Source organism: Cololabis saira, chromosome 3 (genome assembly GCF_033807715.1).
Source record: "Cololabis saira isolate AMF1-May2022 chromosome 3, fColSai1.1, whole genome shotgun sequence".
Taxonomy (NCBI): Eukaryota; Metazoa; Chordata; class Actinopteri; order Beloniformes; family Belonidae; genus Cololabis; species Cololabis saira.
The window spans coordinates 13,253,370-13,271,900 of NC_084589.1; the positions used below are offsets into that span (position 1 = coordinate 13,253,370).

General features: G+C 43.5%; 1 protein-coding gene across 2 annotated transcripts in view; it reads left to right on the forward strand.

Annotated features, from left to right (window-relative positions):
- The first annotated feature begins 1,388 nt into the window (after positions 1–1,388).
- The window catches only part of rspo2 (R-spondin 2), a 76,860-nt gene continuing 59,717 nt past the window's right edge, over positions 1,389–18,531 (forward strand). Inside the window, exon 1 of one of the 2 annotated variants that reach the window (XM_061716316.1) lies at positions 1,389–1,611. In XM_061716316.1, coding sequence (XP_061572300.1) covers positions 1,527–1,611 — 85 coding nt within the window. In that variant the 5' untranslated portion in view covers positions 1,389–1,526. Of the gene's footprint in view, positions 2,525–18,531 lie in introns of both variants that reach the window. The other variant, XM_061716315.1, reaches the window with a different exon arrangement.

Genomic DNA, 18,531 nt, shown 5'->3' on the forward strand with positions numbered 1-18,531 from the left:
GTGCACTGCACCGAGCCGGAGGGGAGGGATGGAGAGGGTAAAGTGATTGGTTTACCGGCCCCCTTTTTCTCCATGACACATCATGAAAATAAAAGTGCTGGAGGCCTAAATTATCGCGTTCACCTTAACCGTGCGCACTCATGTTGTTCTAGAGAGGAATCCAAACCAGCGGCTAACAGCCCTGCTGACCACAACATCTGTCACTACTCTCTGGAGAAATGAGTAAACAACGGCAGGACAAAGGTCACCGTTGGTTTAAGGAAACCTTTTCTTTTCTTTTTCCTTTTTTTTTTTTTTTTAGCAGTGTGTGTATATGTGTGTGTGTGTGTATATGTGAGTGTGTGTGTGTTTTAATTGGTTTCTTTGCCTTTTTAAACCGCAAAACTTTAAATGGAATTTTTGGAATATAGGAGGTCTTTGTGAGGAAACACACTCCTGAAAAGCCCCGTCTTTCCTTTTACTTGTTGAATTCCTGGCATGAACATCAATCTCACATGAAAATAATTTCCTCAAATAAATACAAAAAAGATTAAGTGCCACACCTAGTGGCTGAAGGAGGTAGAGCATTCCCCATACTTGCCTTTCCAAGTGTGTGTGTGTGGGGGGAAAGTGCTGTCACAAATGCTCTCCTATACATGCACTTACCTCCTCTTTAGTGCCTTGGCCACCTTTAGGAGAGCGTTTATTGTGCTTCCGTCACTCCGGGCCTGACGTTTCCGCGCACTGACGCCCAGAGCTGACCGGCAGGCGGTTCTCTGAAGGTCAACACACAAGGTGAGGCAGTTCTGGGCCAAGGAGAGGATGTCTGCCCCCGTGAGGTCATATAAGATGAAGAAGAAAAAAAAGCCAGGACTACACCGAATGATTTACTCAATAATAAATCCATGGGTGAGGGAGTTGTGGCAATTAAACAGGCGTCGGGAGACGGTTGACCTATAGATTCATGTCATACTGGCACTCTTATTACCGACAACTGCTTTTTAAGTGGATGGAAACTAAACTGAGATTACTGACTTTTGATCTCCAGTTGAGACGGGGTCACCAAAGACATCAAAGACAGGGAATAAGAAAAGTAAAAAAAAAAAAAAAAAAAAAAAAAGTGAATGATTTGGATCTTTATTTGAATGCTTAAATCATACCCCAGGATGTTGATATAACCTAAAATCAGTGTTGAAAGCCGCAGACGATCTTAAATTTCATATCCCCCTTCAAAAAAAAAAAAAAAAAAAAGAAGAAGAAAAAAACACACCTACTTTTATTTTTCCTTAATGATGTTCCAACTTTTTCATGCTCACACTAGGACCCAGAGGCGAACTCGAGCCGATCCAGTGTGGCTCATTGCGCGCTGTAGGCGGCTGGAGGTGGAGTGTGTGTGCGTGTCTGTGTGTATGCATGTGTGTGTGTGTGAGTGTGTGTGTATGTGGGGGGTGCTCGCTCCACCAAAACGTCCGTCCTCAACATCTTAAATAAAAAGGGGGGAAACACAAAATTGGAAATGTCCGCACGTGACAGCGACACGGCGCTATATGAGGAAAAAGGCAGCCATCATCAGGACCAGTCTCTGCTCCGGCGCAGCGGCGCGCAGCTCTCACCCCGCACCAGGACACCCATGTGAGTTTGTTTCTGTTGTGTTCTCCAACACACGAGTGTGGGAAAAGCCTTGGAGAAAGAGGGCGTGAGCGCAGGTAGAAGAAGCGAGTGTTGGAGCTTTCCAAACGGAGCTTGGAGGAAAAGAAAGGAAAGGAAAGGAGAGGAAAAGCCAGCTTGCCAAAGCCTCTCCTTCTCATTCAGCGCTTCTTCTTCTTTAGTCCTCGGACCTCTTTGCTCTCCTCTCTGAAGACGAGACTTTCTGACACACGCAGAGGGATGCTGCATGTTCCCCAGCCGCACTTGCACTCAGAGGGAACCTAGAAAGTGGGACCGAAGCGGGATTACTCTCAAATTCCTTCCTTTTTGGTGACTTTTACGCACGGTTTGCGCTCTTTTTTTTTCTTTTCTTGTTCTTTTCGGGTGGAAGGAAGGACTGAGTTTGGGGCTTTTTTTTTTTTTTTGCATATGCGATTGCTTCAACAAATTAACACACAGAACCCGTCCCATAGGAAGGTGTTGATTTCGTTATTCTCTTATCAGCATTCCTTTCTCTTTGTTATCCTAAAAAAAACGGACACGTTTTATTGACAGACTGGGATCAGCGCGCTGTTTTAAAATGATTCCAGGTCGGCGACGTGATGCCAAGTCGCATCTTATTGTCTGATGTTTCACACGTTTGAGGATCGACTCAAGAAACTGGAGGAAGAAGTTGAAAAGACAAGAGAATTCATCCCGGCTGCTGCTGCTGCTGCGTTTATCCGTCTTTATCCTTTCTTTCCCCCTTTCTTTTCTTTTCTTTTTTTATTGGAGTCCGAGCAACAGACCACCGTCCAGATGCAGTTTCGACTCTTCTCATTTATCCTGATTGTATTGAACTGTATGGAGTACAGCAACTGTCAGGCGCCGTCGCATCGCTGGAGGAGAAGCAAAAGAGGTAAGTTTTGAACATTTTTTTTGCAACAGCATCCAGCGAGTGACGACAGCAGATTGCTGGAGACTTTTTACTTGAGCGTGTCCTGAAACACACACCAGGAACAGTCCTCTATCTGTGTAGACGTTATCTCTGCCCGTGCAGGGCGCAGAGAAGGTGGAAAAAGTTGAACCGTCAAAATGTGCGGATCAGGCGCGCCGTGGAAAGTCTCCGCAGAAAGTCGCACTTAAAGAAGACAGAAACGATATAAAGCCACATATCAGTCTTATCAGCACCTGACGTAACTTTTTAAAGGAAAATATCTAAGCCATGATGTCAAGATTTGCAGAGACAGGAGCCTAAATGGTGCGTAAAACGTGCGTAAAACGTGCGTAAAACGTGCGTAATTATTAAAAATCATCCTCCCTGCCTCTCCACGGGCGGACTTCTCCTCCTCCTCAGTCCCCTAAGCCCCACGGGGGGGTTAGGGGACTGAGGAGGAGGAGAAGTCACGGGAGATGAAGAGGGGGGGTCGGAGGTTGGAGGTGGGCATCTCTTTTTTTTTTTTTTGGGAGGGGGGGTCTTGTAAATTCTAAGGCAATCACAGATTTAATTGTGTGCGCTGCGTGCCAGGGGGGAACCTCCGCGCACTCTGCAAGTCCTCTGCTGCCCATCTGCAAATAATCAAGCAATCACTGCGGGGCTACTGGCACACACACGTTTCCCCGGCTCCTCTGCGTATTCCTCTCTCTGTGCTACGGCCTGGAGGAAGCTGGATGTCACGGTCTGATCAGTCCTCCCCTGTCTTTTTCTTTTTTTTTTTTGGTCCTCAAAAAAATTTTGTGATGGTCAAACAGAAAAAAACCACAGCGTGGACGTTTATCTTTAGGTGGCTCTTTTAACTACGGGGGAGAAAGAAGGAAGAGGTGACGAGATCAAGAGGTTAACTCGTGTGTTTGACCTCAGGAGCAGCTTTCGGCTGAGCTTTGTAAGCCACACATAGTTGCTGCCAGCTCCCAAAACGGATGTTACACTTGTCAATGTAATCTCATGCAAACATGTGCAGTTTTCCTTTTTTTTTTTTTTTTTTTTTTCTTCTTCTCCTCTCTCTCTCTGCAGAAATATTGAAAATGCATGAGCTATGAAGTGCCATTCTGGTGAGCGGTGGCTGCCGGCCAAGCTTTTGGTATTTGCTTCCTTCCTTTATTTATCACGGTTATATTGAAAGAAGCATGTATAAGAGATCATTGTCCAATAGGCTCAGAAATGCTTGAATATTTTTGTAGCCCTCCAGGTCCCTGTGACAGCTTTATATACAGCCTGTCTGGCATGCACAGGGAACTATCCAAACCGCTCAGAAGTGTTGAGACCCAGACATCTCTGAAACTCCGTTTGGCCACACTTTTTCGCTTCCCAGATGTAGCCGTTTTAAGCATAACAAAACACACCCTGCCAGTTTTAACAAAGAATAGAGAGGCTGTCTTGGCTCTGATCTGCTGCGGCTGTGCGGCTGAGAGAGAGGTGTAAGGGATGCAGATGCAAGTTGTAATTGGGAGATGTCAAGATTGAGATCTCTGTGCAGGTTCTGGACTGATTTTGTCCAGGCCGCCCCCCAATTCAACTTCAGTAATCATACATGATGGTTAAAACAAAAGTAAAACAGATGATAAAATAAATTAAATTCACACCTCCTTACCTCTCTGCCCTGCTCACCAGAAACAGGGAAATGATGCCATGGAGCGCTGCTACACGGTATCATAGTGAGACACAAGGGTATTACTTTTCATTTTTATTCTCTGGCTAATGATGCCACCTGCTGACTACATAAAATCAGGTTGAGTACCCGCGCTGCCTGAGGGAACACGGATACGCGGCGGGGCCCTGTGATGTTTAAACAGGTAATGAATGTGTAATAGCAGTCCAGAGTGGCGAAAAGTTGCCATGTGATACCGTTAACCCTTTTTTTTATCTCCTTAGAAATCACACATTTGAATTCCCCGCAAGCCCCGGCATGTTTCAGATCATATTCGCCATGTGTGATCTGTTACTCGGATGTTTTTGAAGGAGAAAAGTGATTAGATGGAGCCAGCTCAGCGCGGCGGGGGTGGGAGGACTGAGATCAGAGATGCGTGACTTTTTATGTTCTGCCGGTGACGGAGGGCAACAAGGGGACGTGTGGCGCGTTTATGATGTCCAAAATCCACAAAAAAGTGCTCATGATTTGTGGCTGATTAAGTCCATATTGCAACAGAGAATAACACAGAGTGAGCAGAAACCGGACACTTTCAGGTGTTTTCGGTCTCGTGAATTAGCTCTTTGATTTTGGTTGTATAAATTTAAAGAGTAAAAGCTCCACAGACGCCACTGCCCTCTCTTTCTGAGCCCTGGAAACCGGACCTCTGTGTGCTGAAAGCTCAACACCGCATCCCAGTTTTGTGGGTGTAAGTGTTAATGTTGGAACCGAATACTTCAGCACAATATTATACGTTGATTAAGTGCCTAAGCGGGACGAGTGGGAACGCTCCAAGAAGCTGCTCTAAAAACCAGCCGTGCCATTCCTGCTTCTGGAAAAAGTGAAGAGGCCCGTCTTGATGATGGCACGCCTCTTTAATGAGGCCGGCTCACATGATGCCACCCTAATCCAGGTGTTGGTGCATCCTCAAGCGTTTCTTATTTCCATCAGTAAACAAAGATGTCTCTTATTTTCATCACAGCAAAGAAACAACAGATCTCATTTCAACAGCAGAATGTCAGAAGTCATATTTTTTCACAGAGTTGTGCTAGTTATGGAAAGCTTTGGGGGGGGTTGAGGAAGGCATATTTAAGGAGCTCAACTGGAAATGGCTGAATGTGAACAGCATCACCTGAGAGGGATTACGGCGAGCTGGAGACTCTTGACCTGAGCCTGAGCCGCGGCGTCAGGGAGCAGAGTTCTGCCTCGTCTCTCCCAGGCTTCCACTAAGGACAGCGGGCCGCTTATGTCCCCATTAGTCTGACCCCACGCACCTACTTCTATGGAAAAACCAGCTCCTTGTTTTGACCTGTGCGTCGATCCCGGGCCTGTCGGGGAGCTCCTGTCCGAGCTTGAACCCGTGCCGCGCTGAAAACAAGTGTGTGAAGTGAGCGAAGTGACCCGGAGTCCAGTCACTTCTTTATTGTTTCCCTCCAGGAAAATAGAGTCCTCTCTGAGAAGATCAGTGAATCCCAGTGAATTAAATTCCTCGGCTGACTCGTCCCGCGCTGCTTTTATGTGAGGCCATAAAGACGGGGAGGTACGAGAGGTATTCCCTCTCATCTAACAACTCCTCGGGTGTTTGCAGACAGTCCGTCTTTCATAGAAAAAACTTGTTTTGTAAATATTCTGCACATCCATCGCGTAAAATAGCAAGAAAACATTAATTGCGCACGGCTTTTGGTCTCCTTCCCTGCTCCAGGGGATCCTCTCAACCAAAAACTTCAGACGATGTCACCAGAGGACCTCGTATCCAGGAAAAGCATGTTAACGCCAAACAGATGTTTTTATATCAGGCTGCATTTAACCACGCCGTAAAACTTCATTTTTTCGGAAATGTGAAATAAAATGAAATTATTGTAAAAAGAAAAAAAAAGAGAAAAGAAAAGAAAAAAAGCCCTCTAATGCACGCCATATTTCCTTGCGGTGATTGGAAACGTCTGAGCTGGATACAGAAGCTGCAGTGTCCCTGCAGGGAGCGAGGGCGATCCAGCGACCCTCACCTACGCTCTCCGGCAGCCGCTACACCTTCGTTTGTTTCCTTATAAAGCTACTAAATATGACCAGCCAATTTGGTCCGATTCTCTCAAGTTTATTGGGCCGTAAAAGATTCGAATGTCGCCACATATAAAACAATAATACAAAAGGAGCCTTTTTAATAAGAGGGCTTCACAGGTAGGAGAGCTGCCCAGAGCCGGAGATGGAGCAGCCCTCGGGCTCTCACCGGAGTGCACTAACAGACTACTTCCCTGCAAATATACACCTCTAAAAGAGTCCAGGGAAGAGCTCCAACATAATGAGGTGAAAACAACAGGCACCCATTGTGTTTTTCCTCAATTAATACAATCATGGGAATTGTTAAAATGAGTCACTTCCTCTTTTGCTAATTACAAAGAGAAAGTAACAAAATTAACCTTATGTAGATGGGTATTTTAAGAAATAACCCTAATCTTCTCAAGATAGCAGCTGGATATGGTTTAGTTTAGCATAAACCCTGAAGACTAGAAGGCGTCCCGAGGTAACGAACTGACTTACAACCAAGTACAATGCATAATCCCTTACGGAGGTTTGTGATACGTGCGTGGCTGCTGGCTGGTTTCACGCTACGTATAAGTGGCGTTATTTTTCTCATTTAACTCAGTAATGTCAGGGGCAAAACGTGGCACTATTAGGTGGTATTGTAGGATGTCTTGTTTGTCAAATTTACACAAACAACTGTTGTGTAACAACAAGAACTTTCCATTTTGCCCAGTCGGCCACTTTTTATGCAAAGGTGATTTTAAGATAACCAACGATAGTCGCATTAGTTGGGAAAGAAATCCGAAAGTGTTGACGATGTTTTAAACACGCAACATCGTGGGTGAATATGTTCACACACGGAGATGCAGTGGGGCTTTCCTTTCTTCATTTTAGGGGAAGTATTGCACGACGCCACCCACCACAGCAGAGTACCTGGCTGATATAAAGAAGAGTAAAAATGGCTCTCGATCTGACTCAGTCTTCCATCACCTTAGGAGAACGTTTTCTTTTGCAAGTGGATGCGAGACCAAAAGATGTAGAAAAAGCCGCGCTTTAAAAATCCCCCCATATGCTTGTGAACATGATGTGTAGTGTTTCTAGAAGCTGTTTCTGCCCTGGTTTGTCATGTCACATGCGTTGCCTCCGATCCCTCTCTCTGTTTGTGTAGACTTGTACCTACCTTGCATCGATCTGCAAAGCCTGGAAATCTGAAACCCTAGGAGGCTTCTTGAGAAAATACACCAACATTTGCAGAAGCAAACACTCACACACACACACACACACACACACACACACACACACACACACACACACACACACACACACACACACACACACACACACACACACACTGGTTTGATGCTAAGGGTTGTTTGCATCAGGGGCAGTTCAAATGGCTCAAACAGCAGGGAGGCATGGGGCTGTGATCACTACCCCCGTGCCTACCCCTTAACACTCGACAGATGGACAAGACCCCCCCCCCACCCCCTTACCCCCTTCTCCATGCCTTTATGGGACCTCTAATTATACTTAAATGCCACATCAAAATAAAGCTGAAAATGCAATGGCTTTGGTATGGAGAGGAAGTAAACTCATGCAATAGGGCGTCTCTGCCGAGCTCACCTATAATTTGGTGGTCCAAGTACGGACGTGGAGAGCTCAAGGTAAAGATGCTGCAGCCCCCTCCGTCGTTGTGATGGGCTTCTGTTGAGCTACAGGAAATATGTTGCACACTGGTCAGTATGAAACTGTATAATTGACAGTTTCAACACACATTTTCCTTTATGCAAACTAGTTTGTAGACTATTTTAGCCCTACCCACAATGCATCTTTGTGGACTGTAAGCACCCTCTGTTTTGGCATTATTATGATTCTGGTATTGTCTGGGGTTAACACTGGCAGAACTAGGCATACTTGCAGTAAATTAGCGGACCAGTCGGGACAAGAGCTGTGGATGATGCAGCATCCCAAGCTTACACTTTTTTTTTTGTTTTTTTCTTGGTTGACTTTGACGTGGAGCTGGGTTGAGGCCGGCCTGTGTTTATATCTCCAAGCTCTCGAGCCTTGTGGTATGGAGAGGGAAAGGGCTCATGGCCGCCTGTGGAGCGCAGAAGCACCCGGTGTGTTTTTAATCAGCAATAAGGCTGGGAGTCATTACTGGGCCTTGATGCTTAGCTCATTGTCTCCCCCTGACTCCATCTGCGAAGGGAGGGGATGGCAGAAGCAGAACATGTTGGAAATACGGCGAGGGCAAGCCTGGCATGTGGATCTCTGTGGTCAAAGCAGATCGGAGACAATCGATTGGAGGAGAGGATGCACAGAGCAGCAGCAGAGTGATTGGATGAGACATGCATCTGTCTGTTATGAGAGCACAGAAAACAGTCCAGTTGTACATGACTTCTGGTGTAAAATACTACCTTATTCTTTGTATAAACTACTCCAATCTCACAGCAAGCATCATAAATGTGAAGCTGTTGCTATACATACTACTCTGTCTCTGCTTTTTTTCTGTTCCCTAGCCTGGGGAAATGACAGAATTAGAATAAAAATTAAATAATTTTTCTCTTTTTCTAACTTAATTGATTTCTGAAGCTAATGTGGCTCCGCAAAGCTTTGTTTTTTCTAGTGAAATTTAGCTGGTCAAATCATCCCCCAGCCTCACAGATAACATTCACTGTGAAATGTGTTTATTTAATAATGATCTTGGCCACTAGGGGGCAGCACAACAAGCTATAAGGGCGACGCAACACTGGGATAATGTGGGGGAACTCGCTAACACGTGTGCTAATTTACAAAAACAGCACAGGAAGTAGTATTCGTAATCATTGGGAGTTGTTCCTGCTGACGTGAGAAACATACATTAAATGTAATGTGCTTTTCCAGTGTGGTCTCATTTCCAGCGGCTCCAGGTGAAAATGAGGCGTTTTACCTGCTAATGTCGTCGTTAAACAGCCGGGATTTCTAGACCGGGAAGTTCAAGTGGTTTTGATGACTTTTGCTTCCAAAAAAAACAACCGGCTATGTCAACAAGCAGTAATTCATGAAAGACTTTTTCATAGTAAAACTGCAGGACATAAATCAGAGTCAGAGAGAGATTCAGCAGAGCCGAGGAGGAGTGGAGACTCATTTGATCCGCCATGCGTACGACACTACAGACATATTTTTATGCTTCCAGGTCAATTCCTTTGCTACTCATAGCTGAATCTCTACAGCATGTAAGACTTTGTGTTGGGTGCTGCATTAGATTAGCATGACGGTAGATCTGAGCGGTGATTGGTTCCTCCCATGTTACAGGTCACCGGCTCTGCTGAGGACGTAGCACTAATGTGCTTTTCTAGACTTTGGCTAATACAGTTTCATGTCTTCAGATCATTGCCTTAAAGAAACAAAATATATGCAAAGAAAGCTAGAAATCTAAAACTTGTGAAATTGTTTGGTTGTCGGCCTCAAGGATAATTTCTGGCATTTATCCCGATAACGATAAAAATTACGATAAAAAAAAAAAAAAAAAATCTATCTTGCTCTCAGATCCGCCATGTTTGTTACACAAAAACGTTATCAATGGGAATTTATCTTTCTTTCTTTCTTTCTTTCTTTCTTTCTTTCTTTCTTTCTTTCTTTCTTTCTTTCTTTCTTTCTTTCTTTCTTTCTTTCTTTCTTTCTTTCTTTCTTTCTTTCTTTCTTTCAGGCTCATTTCCTTCCTTCCTTCCTTCCTTCTTTCCTCCTGCTCTCCTTCCTTCTTCCCTTCCTCTTTCCCCCCTTCCTTCCTCCTTTCCTTGTTTTATCCCTTCCTTCTCCCCTTTCCTTCCTTCCTTCCTTCCTTCCTTCCTTCCTTCCTTCCTTCCTTCCTTCCTTCCTTCCTTCCTTCCTTCCTTCCTTCCTTCCTTCCTTCCTTCCTTCCTTCCTTCCTTCCTTCCTTCCTTCTTTCCTCCTGCTCTCTCCTTCCTTCCTTCTTTCCTTGTTTTCTTCCTTCCTTCTTTCCTTGTTTTCTTCCTTCCTTCCATCAACCGGAATTTATCGTTTTTACCGCGAGATGACAAATTCTTATCGTGAGGAATTTTTTTGACGGTATATCGTGAACGATAAAATATCGCCCATTCCTAATCTGAACTTTGTGATCATGCAGCCCTGGAGGTTTACTGCTGGCGGCCTGTTTGTTTGTCTCTTTGCCTGCAAGATTTCACAAATACAGCCGATGACATGACAGGCAGCAGAGAGCCAGAGCGTTGGCAGCGGCAGAAGAAAGTCCTCTGAACTCTGCCGTGGATCCAGATCACTCTCTTTACGTTTTGAAACGACAACGTTGTCCATGGAGGAGGAATGCGCTGTTTAAGTCTCCTTTTCTGACGCAAAGTCAAATGTGCACACCGACTGATGTGCAGTTTGTTCTCTCATAGAAATATCTCCAGTGAGACACACCAGGCTCTGGTCACTGCACTACAGTGCATGTTTTGTTGCGGTTGCGGTCTCTTGTAGTTATTGTTGTATGTATGTTTCTTCTTCTATTTCCTATGCCTGAGCAACACAAGCGCTCTGCCCTCATCCACTCACGGTTTAACAGTCAACTGGATGAGAAATGCCCTTTTCTCCATTGCCCATTGTTTTTTTACCCATTTTTTTCCACGCTCTCTCTCTTTCTCTGCTTATGTCTTTTTTCCTTCCTTTTTCTCCCCTAATCCCATTTAAGACAATGAGACAAGTTTGTTGTAACGACAAATACGAGGCAGCAACGTATAAAGACAAAGGAGTCCATTAACATTTCTGGGATTCCTTCGCCCGTTTTTTCTCCTCTGGTTACACACTTGTGTTACATCTTGGCTGACTTCTCCTTAACTGGAGATATTATTTTATTTGGACTGGGGCCAGGTCTTAGGAGCAGCAGCCTTTCGCTGTGTAAACAGCTGTCACCAGCAGGATTCATAACTAATAGGTATCTGTAGGCCGGGGTCACATGCAGTTTACATGTTTACTTGCTAATGGCTCCAGCGATGGCACTGCCGCGGAGCCGTAATGAACACCGGTGAAGTGTAACTGACAGTGCGGGGCTGGTTTTCCTCAGCAGAGAGCATGAGCACATGCATGCATGATGCATGTGCAAAGCCAGAGCAGGTTATTCTTAAAAAAGAGTGAGCATATTGTACTTCAGACCGTGTGCGTGTGTTTTTCTTTTGTTTATACAAGACGAGACAAACCCGGTCGCCGAGTCCCAGCACCTTGGGAGTATTATTGCAAATAGCAGCCAGGACGGGGTAATCTGATGTTCTGCTCATTTGTAGAAACAAACAGCGCGGCGTGTAGGTACAGGACAGGTGCGGCTCCGCTCATCTGACTCTGCTCCCTCCGATGTAATGATACTTTTGATGATCCGCGCCACCCACGCGCTCCCAACGCCAGTCCCCGCGTCTCACTTTATTCGGAGACATCTGAGATCAGCCCACCCAAGTTATTATTAAAGAAGTTACTCGGAGCCACGAGACAAATTGATGGCTGTGACCAGCGCACGAGGCGCCCGCCTCAGGGGATAGATCCTATCAAGCCGGAGCTCTGACTCACTGGGCCGCTTATCAATCAGGCCGGACCACTTGATTGGAACGGCCAATGCAGTAACTGCAGAGGGAAAGAAAAAAAAGAAAGAAAAAAAAGACAGAAAGCAGAGGATTCAAGAGTCTGTCGTGAAGCCTTTTATCGCAAATGGAGGACTGGAGGCAATTTACTGATGAATGCTAGATACTAGGTAGCCTCTGTACCAGAAACTTCCTCTTCTCTAAGTTATTTAAGCAAAATGTATGAGAAGGAAAATTAGATTTACTCCACCTGATGCTTTTAGATGCAAAATCATGACATTTTTAGCAAATCTTTTCTCAAAGGCAAGTTAAACACAATTGAACTCCTTGTGACAGGCTGTCCACATGTCCAGCTTGTTCTGCCTCTTACCTAAGAAGCAGGTTTAGGAAATGGATGAGTACCGGTAGATAAAAGTCTCTAGTTATTCTGGCATGATGACTTTAAAAGGTCCATATTAGGCTCAAAATTGTCTGAAAGTCTCACATACCGAGTGTTCAGGCTGTGTTGTTCTGATTTTACGAGGCACATGACTGATTAATGTAAATAAAAGTTTGAATTAAGCAGTCTAAGCCTCCAGAGATTTCCAGAGAAACATACTTTCTGCTTCCACAAGCATAATCGCATCTGCAGATTGGTTCTCCATACTCCAGGCATTGATCACCCCGGTCCGTGCATCGATCCCCAGGTACACGCAGCGCCACCCCCACCTTAGATGGGATTATGTTAAAAAGATGAAATACAATAAAAGATTCTCCAGTTTTCTCTCTGGCGTGCAGGAAGGTAGGAAAGTAATCAGCACAGAAGGATATGATAGAAGATGCAGAAGAGTTTGTCTTGTTCATGAGTTGCAAGTGAAATTACGTTTATGGTGCTTAAGTCACAAAAACACAGATCAAAATTACACATTATAGGACCTTTATGGCATTGGAATTCTCTTTTCTATAAATATCAATGCGTGTGTTATTATAGTTACTTATTTTTTTGTTTTAGTTTTGTGTCTTAGATTTTTTATAACAGAGAGATGTGTCCACATCTTCCACTTCATGTTGGGTTAGAGATTAGATTCCTGAAGAAAGCATGTATTCCAGTGTTGTGTCTGGGCACGGTTGGACAGGAACACGTATTCCTGGGGTCTGAGGAGACTCTTTTAGGTCCAGCACCAGTCTGGTCTTGATGAGAAGCCCGGGTGGGGCCGTCTCATTCAGGCGCAGCTCTGTGACACGTGAGCGCATGTGAGCCCAGGAGCCCGATTCAACCCAGACACCTGCTACAGCTGGAAACATCTGGCCACATCTGCACATGCTGTACAGTGACAGGAAAAAGTTAGCACACCCTTCATGTCTAAAATAACCAACTGGTGTGTATAAACACAATGCCAAGTAGGAAAGACATCATCAGTTGATCTTAAAGAAGTAAGTGTTGCTTCCCAACAACTTGGGAAGGGATATAAAGCTTTCCAAACAATTTGGAGTCCATCCTTCTAAAGTGAGAAAGATAAAGGTGAAGAAAGTTTCCAGTCTCCTTAGGAGTGGACATTCCAGCAAATCCTTCTGGAAGCTCCTTCTGCAGGGTTGTATCTGAATAAACCACAAGACGTCTGGAACAATGTCCTGGGACTAAAGGGTTATGCAAATGTTCAGTGCATAGTTTGGTGAAAATCGAACGTCGCAGCACAAAAACCTGACTGTCGAGCACAGTGGTGACGTTGGGATTTCAGCTTTTTTGCAGTCACAGGAACCAGGCAGCAAAATTCACCTGGACTGTATTCTGCAAATTTTACAGTAAAATCAAACACATTGAATAAAATATGGTCCATTTGACTGTGATTATAATCAATTAAATTCAATTTTTAAATTCAATTTTATTTATGTAGCGTCTATTACAACAAAAGTTGTCTCTAGGCGGTCCAGAGACCCAGAACATGACATAATCACTCATAATAACTAATTTATAATGCAATTCTTTCCCATTTAGTCCGGTTTAATTTGACAGGATTTATTTAATGAAAATTCCTGAAAAGCAGACTAAAGAGGAAAAACCAGATGAGCCTCCACCAAGTTATTGATTTTCAGGTTGATTCCACTATTGAATCATATAACGCACCTTCTTCTTTGGGCTTGTTTTTATCTCGTTATTATTAAGTTGTGATTCATAAAACCTAAAGCGGAATTACATTTACTTTCCCACGGCTGTTTTGAAGCAGTTTTACGTCTGTATTTAAGTTCTTGCATGGTCCCACCTAAACACAACCTCTCCATTTGGGCAGGTAGCAGCTCCAAGGGAGTTCATGAAAAAAGGGCTCAGATAATGTGGCCATTTCCACAACAAAACCAGCATGACGTTAGGCAGGGAAATAAACACAGGTGTTTTATCTTCACTGGAAATCCACGTTATCGATATTTGATCCAGGACAGTTTTTTGTGACAAGAAAACGACTTTGATGTGTAGAAGTTTCAGGCACCAGAAGTGAACGTGGGATGGGGTCTCTGCCTTCTGTCTCCTGTGGTGTTCTCCACTTTTGACCCCCACCTCAGATCTCCTTTTTAGCACCGGTGGGTCAGGACGGGGTCTGAGGTTATATTTTGTTAAAAGGTTAATTTGGCAGAACATTGCAACAGACGTTCACATTGTGATAGATAGTAGGCCAGTCAGAAAAGTTACATCTGGTTTAGAAAATAAATACATCATTGATAGATTAAGCAAATGAAATCTCCAGAAGTCTGGCGCAATGGTTGCTGTGCTGGACACAGTAGTCCGCAAGGATTTCAGGTTGAAATATCAGCTTCAGTTTCATTTAAAGGAATATTTACTTGAGTCCAGGAGTCTTCCAGCACCATTGTCTGCAAAAACAAGCCAAGCAGGTTTGGACTCCCAGTGGTTTACGGCACAAGCGGTGGACACCGTGGCAGAGGCCCCCAGATGGTTCTAGAAAGTGGCAGAAGAGAAGGCGAGAGTAATCAAGGAAGACTAAAATAAAATAAAAAATAAAATAAAAAAAGGCGAGAGTGATCAAGGAAGACTAAAATAAAATGACGGTGTCGCAAAAGCAACTTAACTTGAAGGTGGAGCCACTGAGCTAAAGAATTGCAGTTCCTTTGTGCTGCTTTAAGCTTGACACAGTTTTTTGGGTATTTCTAATTGTGTCTGAGAACATAACTGCCGTGAAAGAATCCGCAATTTACTTTTTATTACTCAGAATCAGAGCTATCGTGTGCTGATCCGAATCTCCTCGACTACCTTGTGGAAACACGAGGAGACGCACTTTGACACCATCCTCTTCGGATCCATTAATGTTTAGTTTTTTCTGTGAAGTTTTGGATGTTTTTCCTTACAGCATAACTATCATGAAACATCAGAGATTATCATCGTAATTGCTCAGATTGACAGAAATAAAGTGCTGATTGAACTTGATGAATCAGAGAGTCAGAAAGCTCCCAGTAATCTCAAAAGTACCACCTAGCTGCGATGGAGGCTTTTTGGGGCTGAGATATCTCTCCTTGAATTCTGTTTAGCTCCAGATTCCTGCAGTGAAAATGCAGGTTCCCTTGTGCATTTCTTACCATTTCATTATTGCGTTTTTTTCCAGCTGTTGCTTCTTGATGGTTGGCAGCTCTCTCAGGTTATATCATTTATCATATCAGGTTTCTCATTTTACTTCTGGGAAAAAACATGGCAGCACAGCCAATTACAGAGCGGAAATATCAAAACAATAATGCGTGTATTTTATTTGGGTTTTGTTTTGCACCTCAGAAAAAGAGTATCTCCCATCTGGATCTCCAGATATGTTTCTGGCACGTATGAAAAATCCAGCTCCATTGTTTTTCATGTGCGTGAGTTGGAAGTGGAGATGAATTTAGTCAAGGTGATGACAAATGTGGAGGGGAGGGCGAACACATGTTAGGGTGGGAGCGATGGAGCATTGCTACATGCAGTGCAAATATGCCAAGCACGCCAGCCGACTTGATTGATCCTGGGCCGTGATGCCGTAGGACCCTTCCTGGTACAAAGAAAAATGCAAGCCGTCCTCCATTAGAGCATGTGTGTGTGTGCACGTGCACGAGTAAATGAGTGAATTACAAGACTCATTGCACATTGAGCTATAGGTGTGAAAATTAGGTGTGAGGTTTATGTGTGATAAATTACCAACATGTGGGCTAATAGGAGCCACTCCACCCACATTTTTCCCCTTAGCCATTTCTTCCCTTCCTTAAGAAAGCAAAACACATTTTCTCCCACAGCTTGAGTGAATTTAGGGGAGTGTAAATATTGAAATATTCAGATTTAGCATGGTTCACGTTCTTTTGGGATTCATTTCTATTATGCATTTTCATTCTTTGACAATGCAGAAACTTTGTTGCTTCTTCTTCATTTGAAGGCTCAAGGTGCCCGGTTGAAAACGGTCTCTTACTGCCTCTTTCGGAATGATGTTTTTTTTTTGCTCTCATTTTCAAGATTCTCGTAAATGCGCACTGTTTCCTTAAATGATGCAACGCTGAAAACCTTCAGGCCTAGAATCACGTAAAACTATTTCAAAAGCTAATTCCACCTCTTTCAAAATTAGTTTTTTAAATTTATTTTTATCAAATCACATTATCTCTAGCCTTTCATGAATACAAAGTTATTAAATGATTTATTGATTTTAAAAGAAAATGAATTTCGGCCCAAACCCATGTAAAAAGCTGAGATTTATGCAGTTCTGCCTCCAGAAATACGTCAAATGTCGACATCCCATTTTTCTACTTGTATGTTCAGACAGCATTTTTGATAGTCTGATAGCGTAATAGATAAAGTCCAACTGCATGCTACTCATAATGCTTTGATTTCTCCTAAATGTGTTGATGGATACAACACTGAGATCTTGCGTTAAAAGAGCAGTGCTGTCAGCACCGCGCGAGTTGCTGAAAACCTGTTGGAACCGTTGAGGTTTTTAACTCAAGAACGCCAAGCATCTTCTCTGAAGGAGGGAATTAAGATGGATGATATGAGCTTGGAGGTAGCAAGAAACATGAACCACATGCTCTTCTCCTGGTGCATGTAGGGAGCGATAAAGCCCATGTGGTGCTTCCACACTTGAGTACCGTAAAGCTGGTTTTCACCTGCACCCTCCAAACATCGCACAGAAAGTGGACATTGCAACCAAGAATATCAGGAAGATGCTGAGTGATGGTCACTCCAACTCTGCTGGACGTGCCAGTTTGATCTCTCTTCTTTCTAAAGAGGAAAAGCATGTCCTATACGGGGTTTAAGTCTGTTAATATGTGAACAAGCAGAAGTGATGCGGGCTGACATAAAAGAAAATCCTCTTCGATTTGGGATGTCTCTTGTGCAACATTGTGTCAATGTGTTGGATTTTACACTTTTTTGCTGAAACCACATGAAAGCTGAGCTGTAAATCTACAAAATATGGACCCAAAGATACAATGGACTCATTAATCTATCATTCTTGACCGCTATTGTTGAAAATGTGAAAATTCTATTAAGATGATTTTTGTTTTGTTGTCTGTTTTCACTGAAACAAAAGGTTCAACCAGATTTGCATTGTTTGAGCAAAGTGTTTGAATTACATCGACACTGACTGCAAACACATTCTGATGTTTTCAAGGCTTGGCTGAAGTTTAAAAAAAAAAAGCAAAGCTTTATGGGACTTCAACCCACAATGAAGAGGCAAAGCTGTTACGTGACCGCCACATGAAGGTCTCCGTTTTTTTTTCTTCTCTCCTACATAATCGTAGAGCTTTCCATAGCACTTACTTGACTTACGGGTCGGGGCTTTAATAAGTCACCATTAGCGTGGCAGAAAGTGTCAAAACGCTGCAGCTTGTATCCTCAGATCATGCCAGCTGGATTTTTACATTTTTATTTTCTTTCACATTGTTTGCATTGACCCGAAACATGTAGCTTAAGTCAAAATCCATCATAAAATATTAATAGCAAAGTTATCTGATGCAAACTGTACAAAGCTGTGTTTAAACTCAACAAGACGGATGATCCCAAGGAAACTCTTTGTCGATATTTCTATATAAGATCTTCCAGCTCAGGGATTATTGTTTGGTAGAAGATTTGACCAAATCCTGAAAACATAGTCCCCATTATGTCGGGAAATGCAATACACAACTAAAACTTTATTGTTTAACAATCTTGAGCTGAAGCGGACCGACGCACCTGCTCGGCCCCCCCTGCCAGGCTGTGAGCCCTGGCGTGTTTTCGGTGACATATACACAGATGGCTTTGATTTCTTGAAAGCACAAACATGAAACGAGCCGGTAATCTGGAGCTGCAGCTACGAGCTACAAGCAGGTCGTCTACAATGTTGGCGTCCCCCATAGTTCATACAGGCAGCATATGTCTCTCAACCAGCCAACTTATTTTGTGTTTCCATGACATGGCACGGTTTGGAGCAGTCCGGCATGGCTTTTGTTACAAGTAGCAGATATTTTTCTTTCTATTACAAGTAATGCAAGCGGTACTAGCTCAGCATAGATGTGATGTTGTACAGGCCGTCTGTTTTGTAATTAACTCCAGTGGAAAAAGTTTATGCAGGTACAAGCTTCCATTATTGCTAAAAAAAACATGTCTTTAAAACAAATAAACTGATGCTGTTTCTTTTACAAAACATTGCCTGGTGTCACGTCCTGCATAATTGTACATGTTGCATATCTTGCAATTTCTACAAATTAGTGGCTAGTAGGATCCCTGGCTTGGAAAAATGATGTAG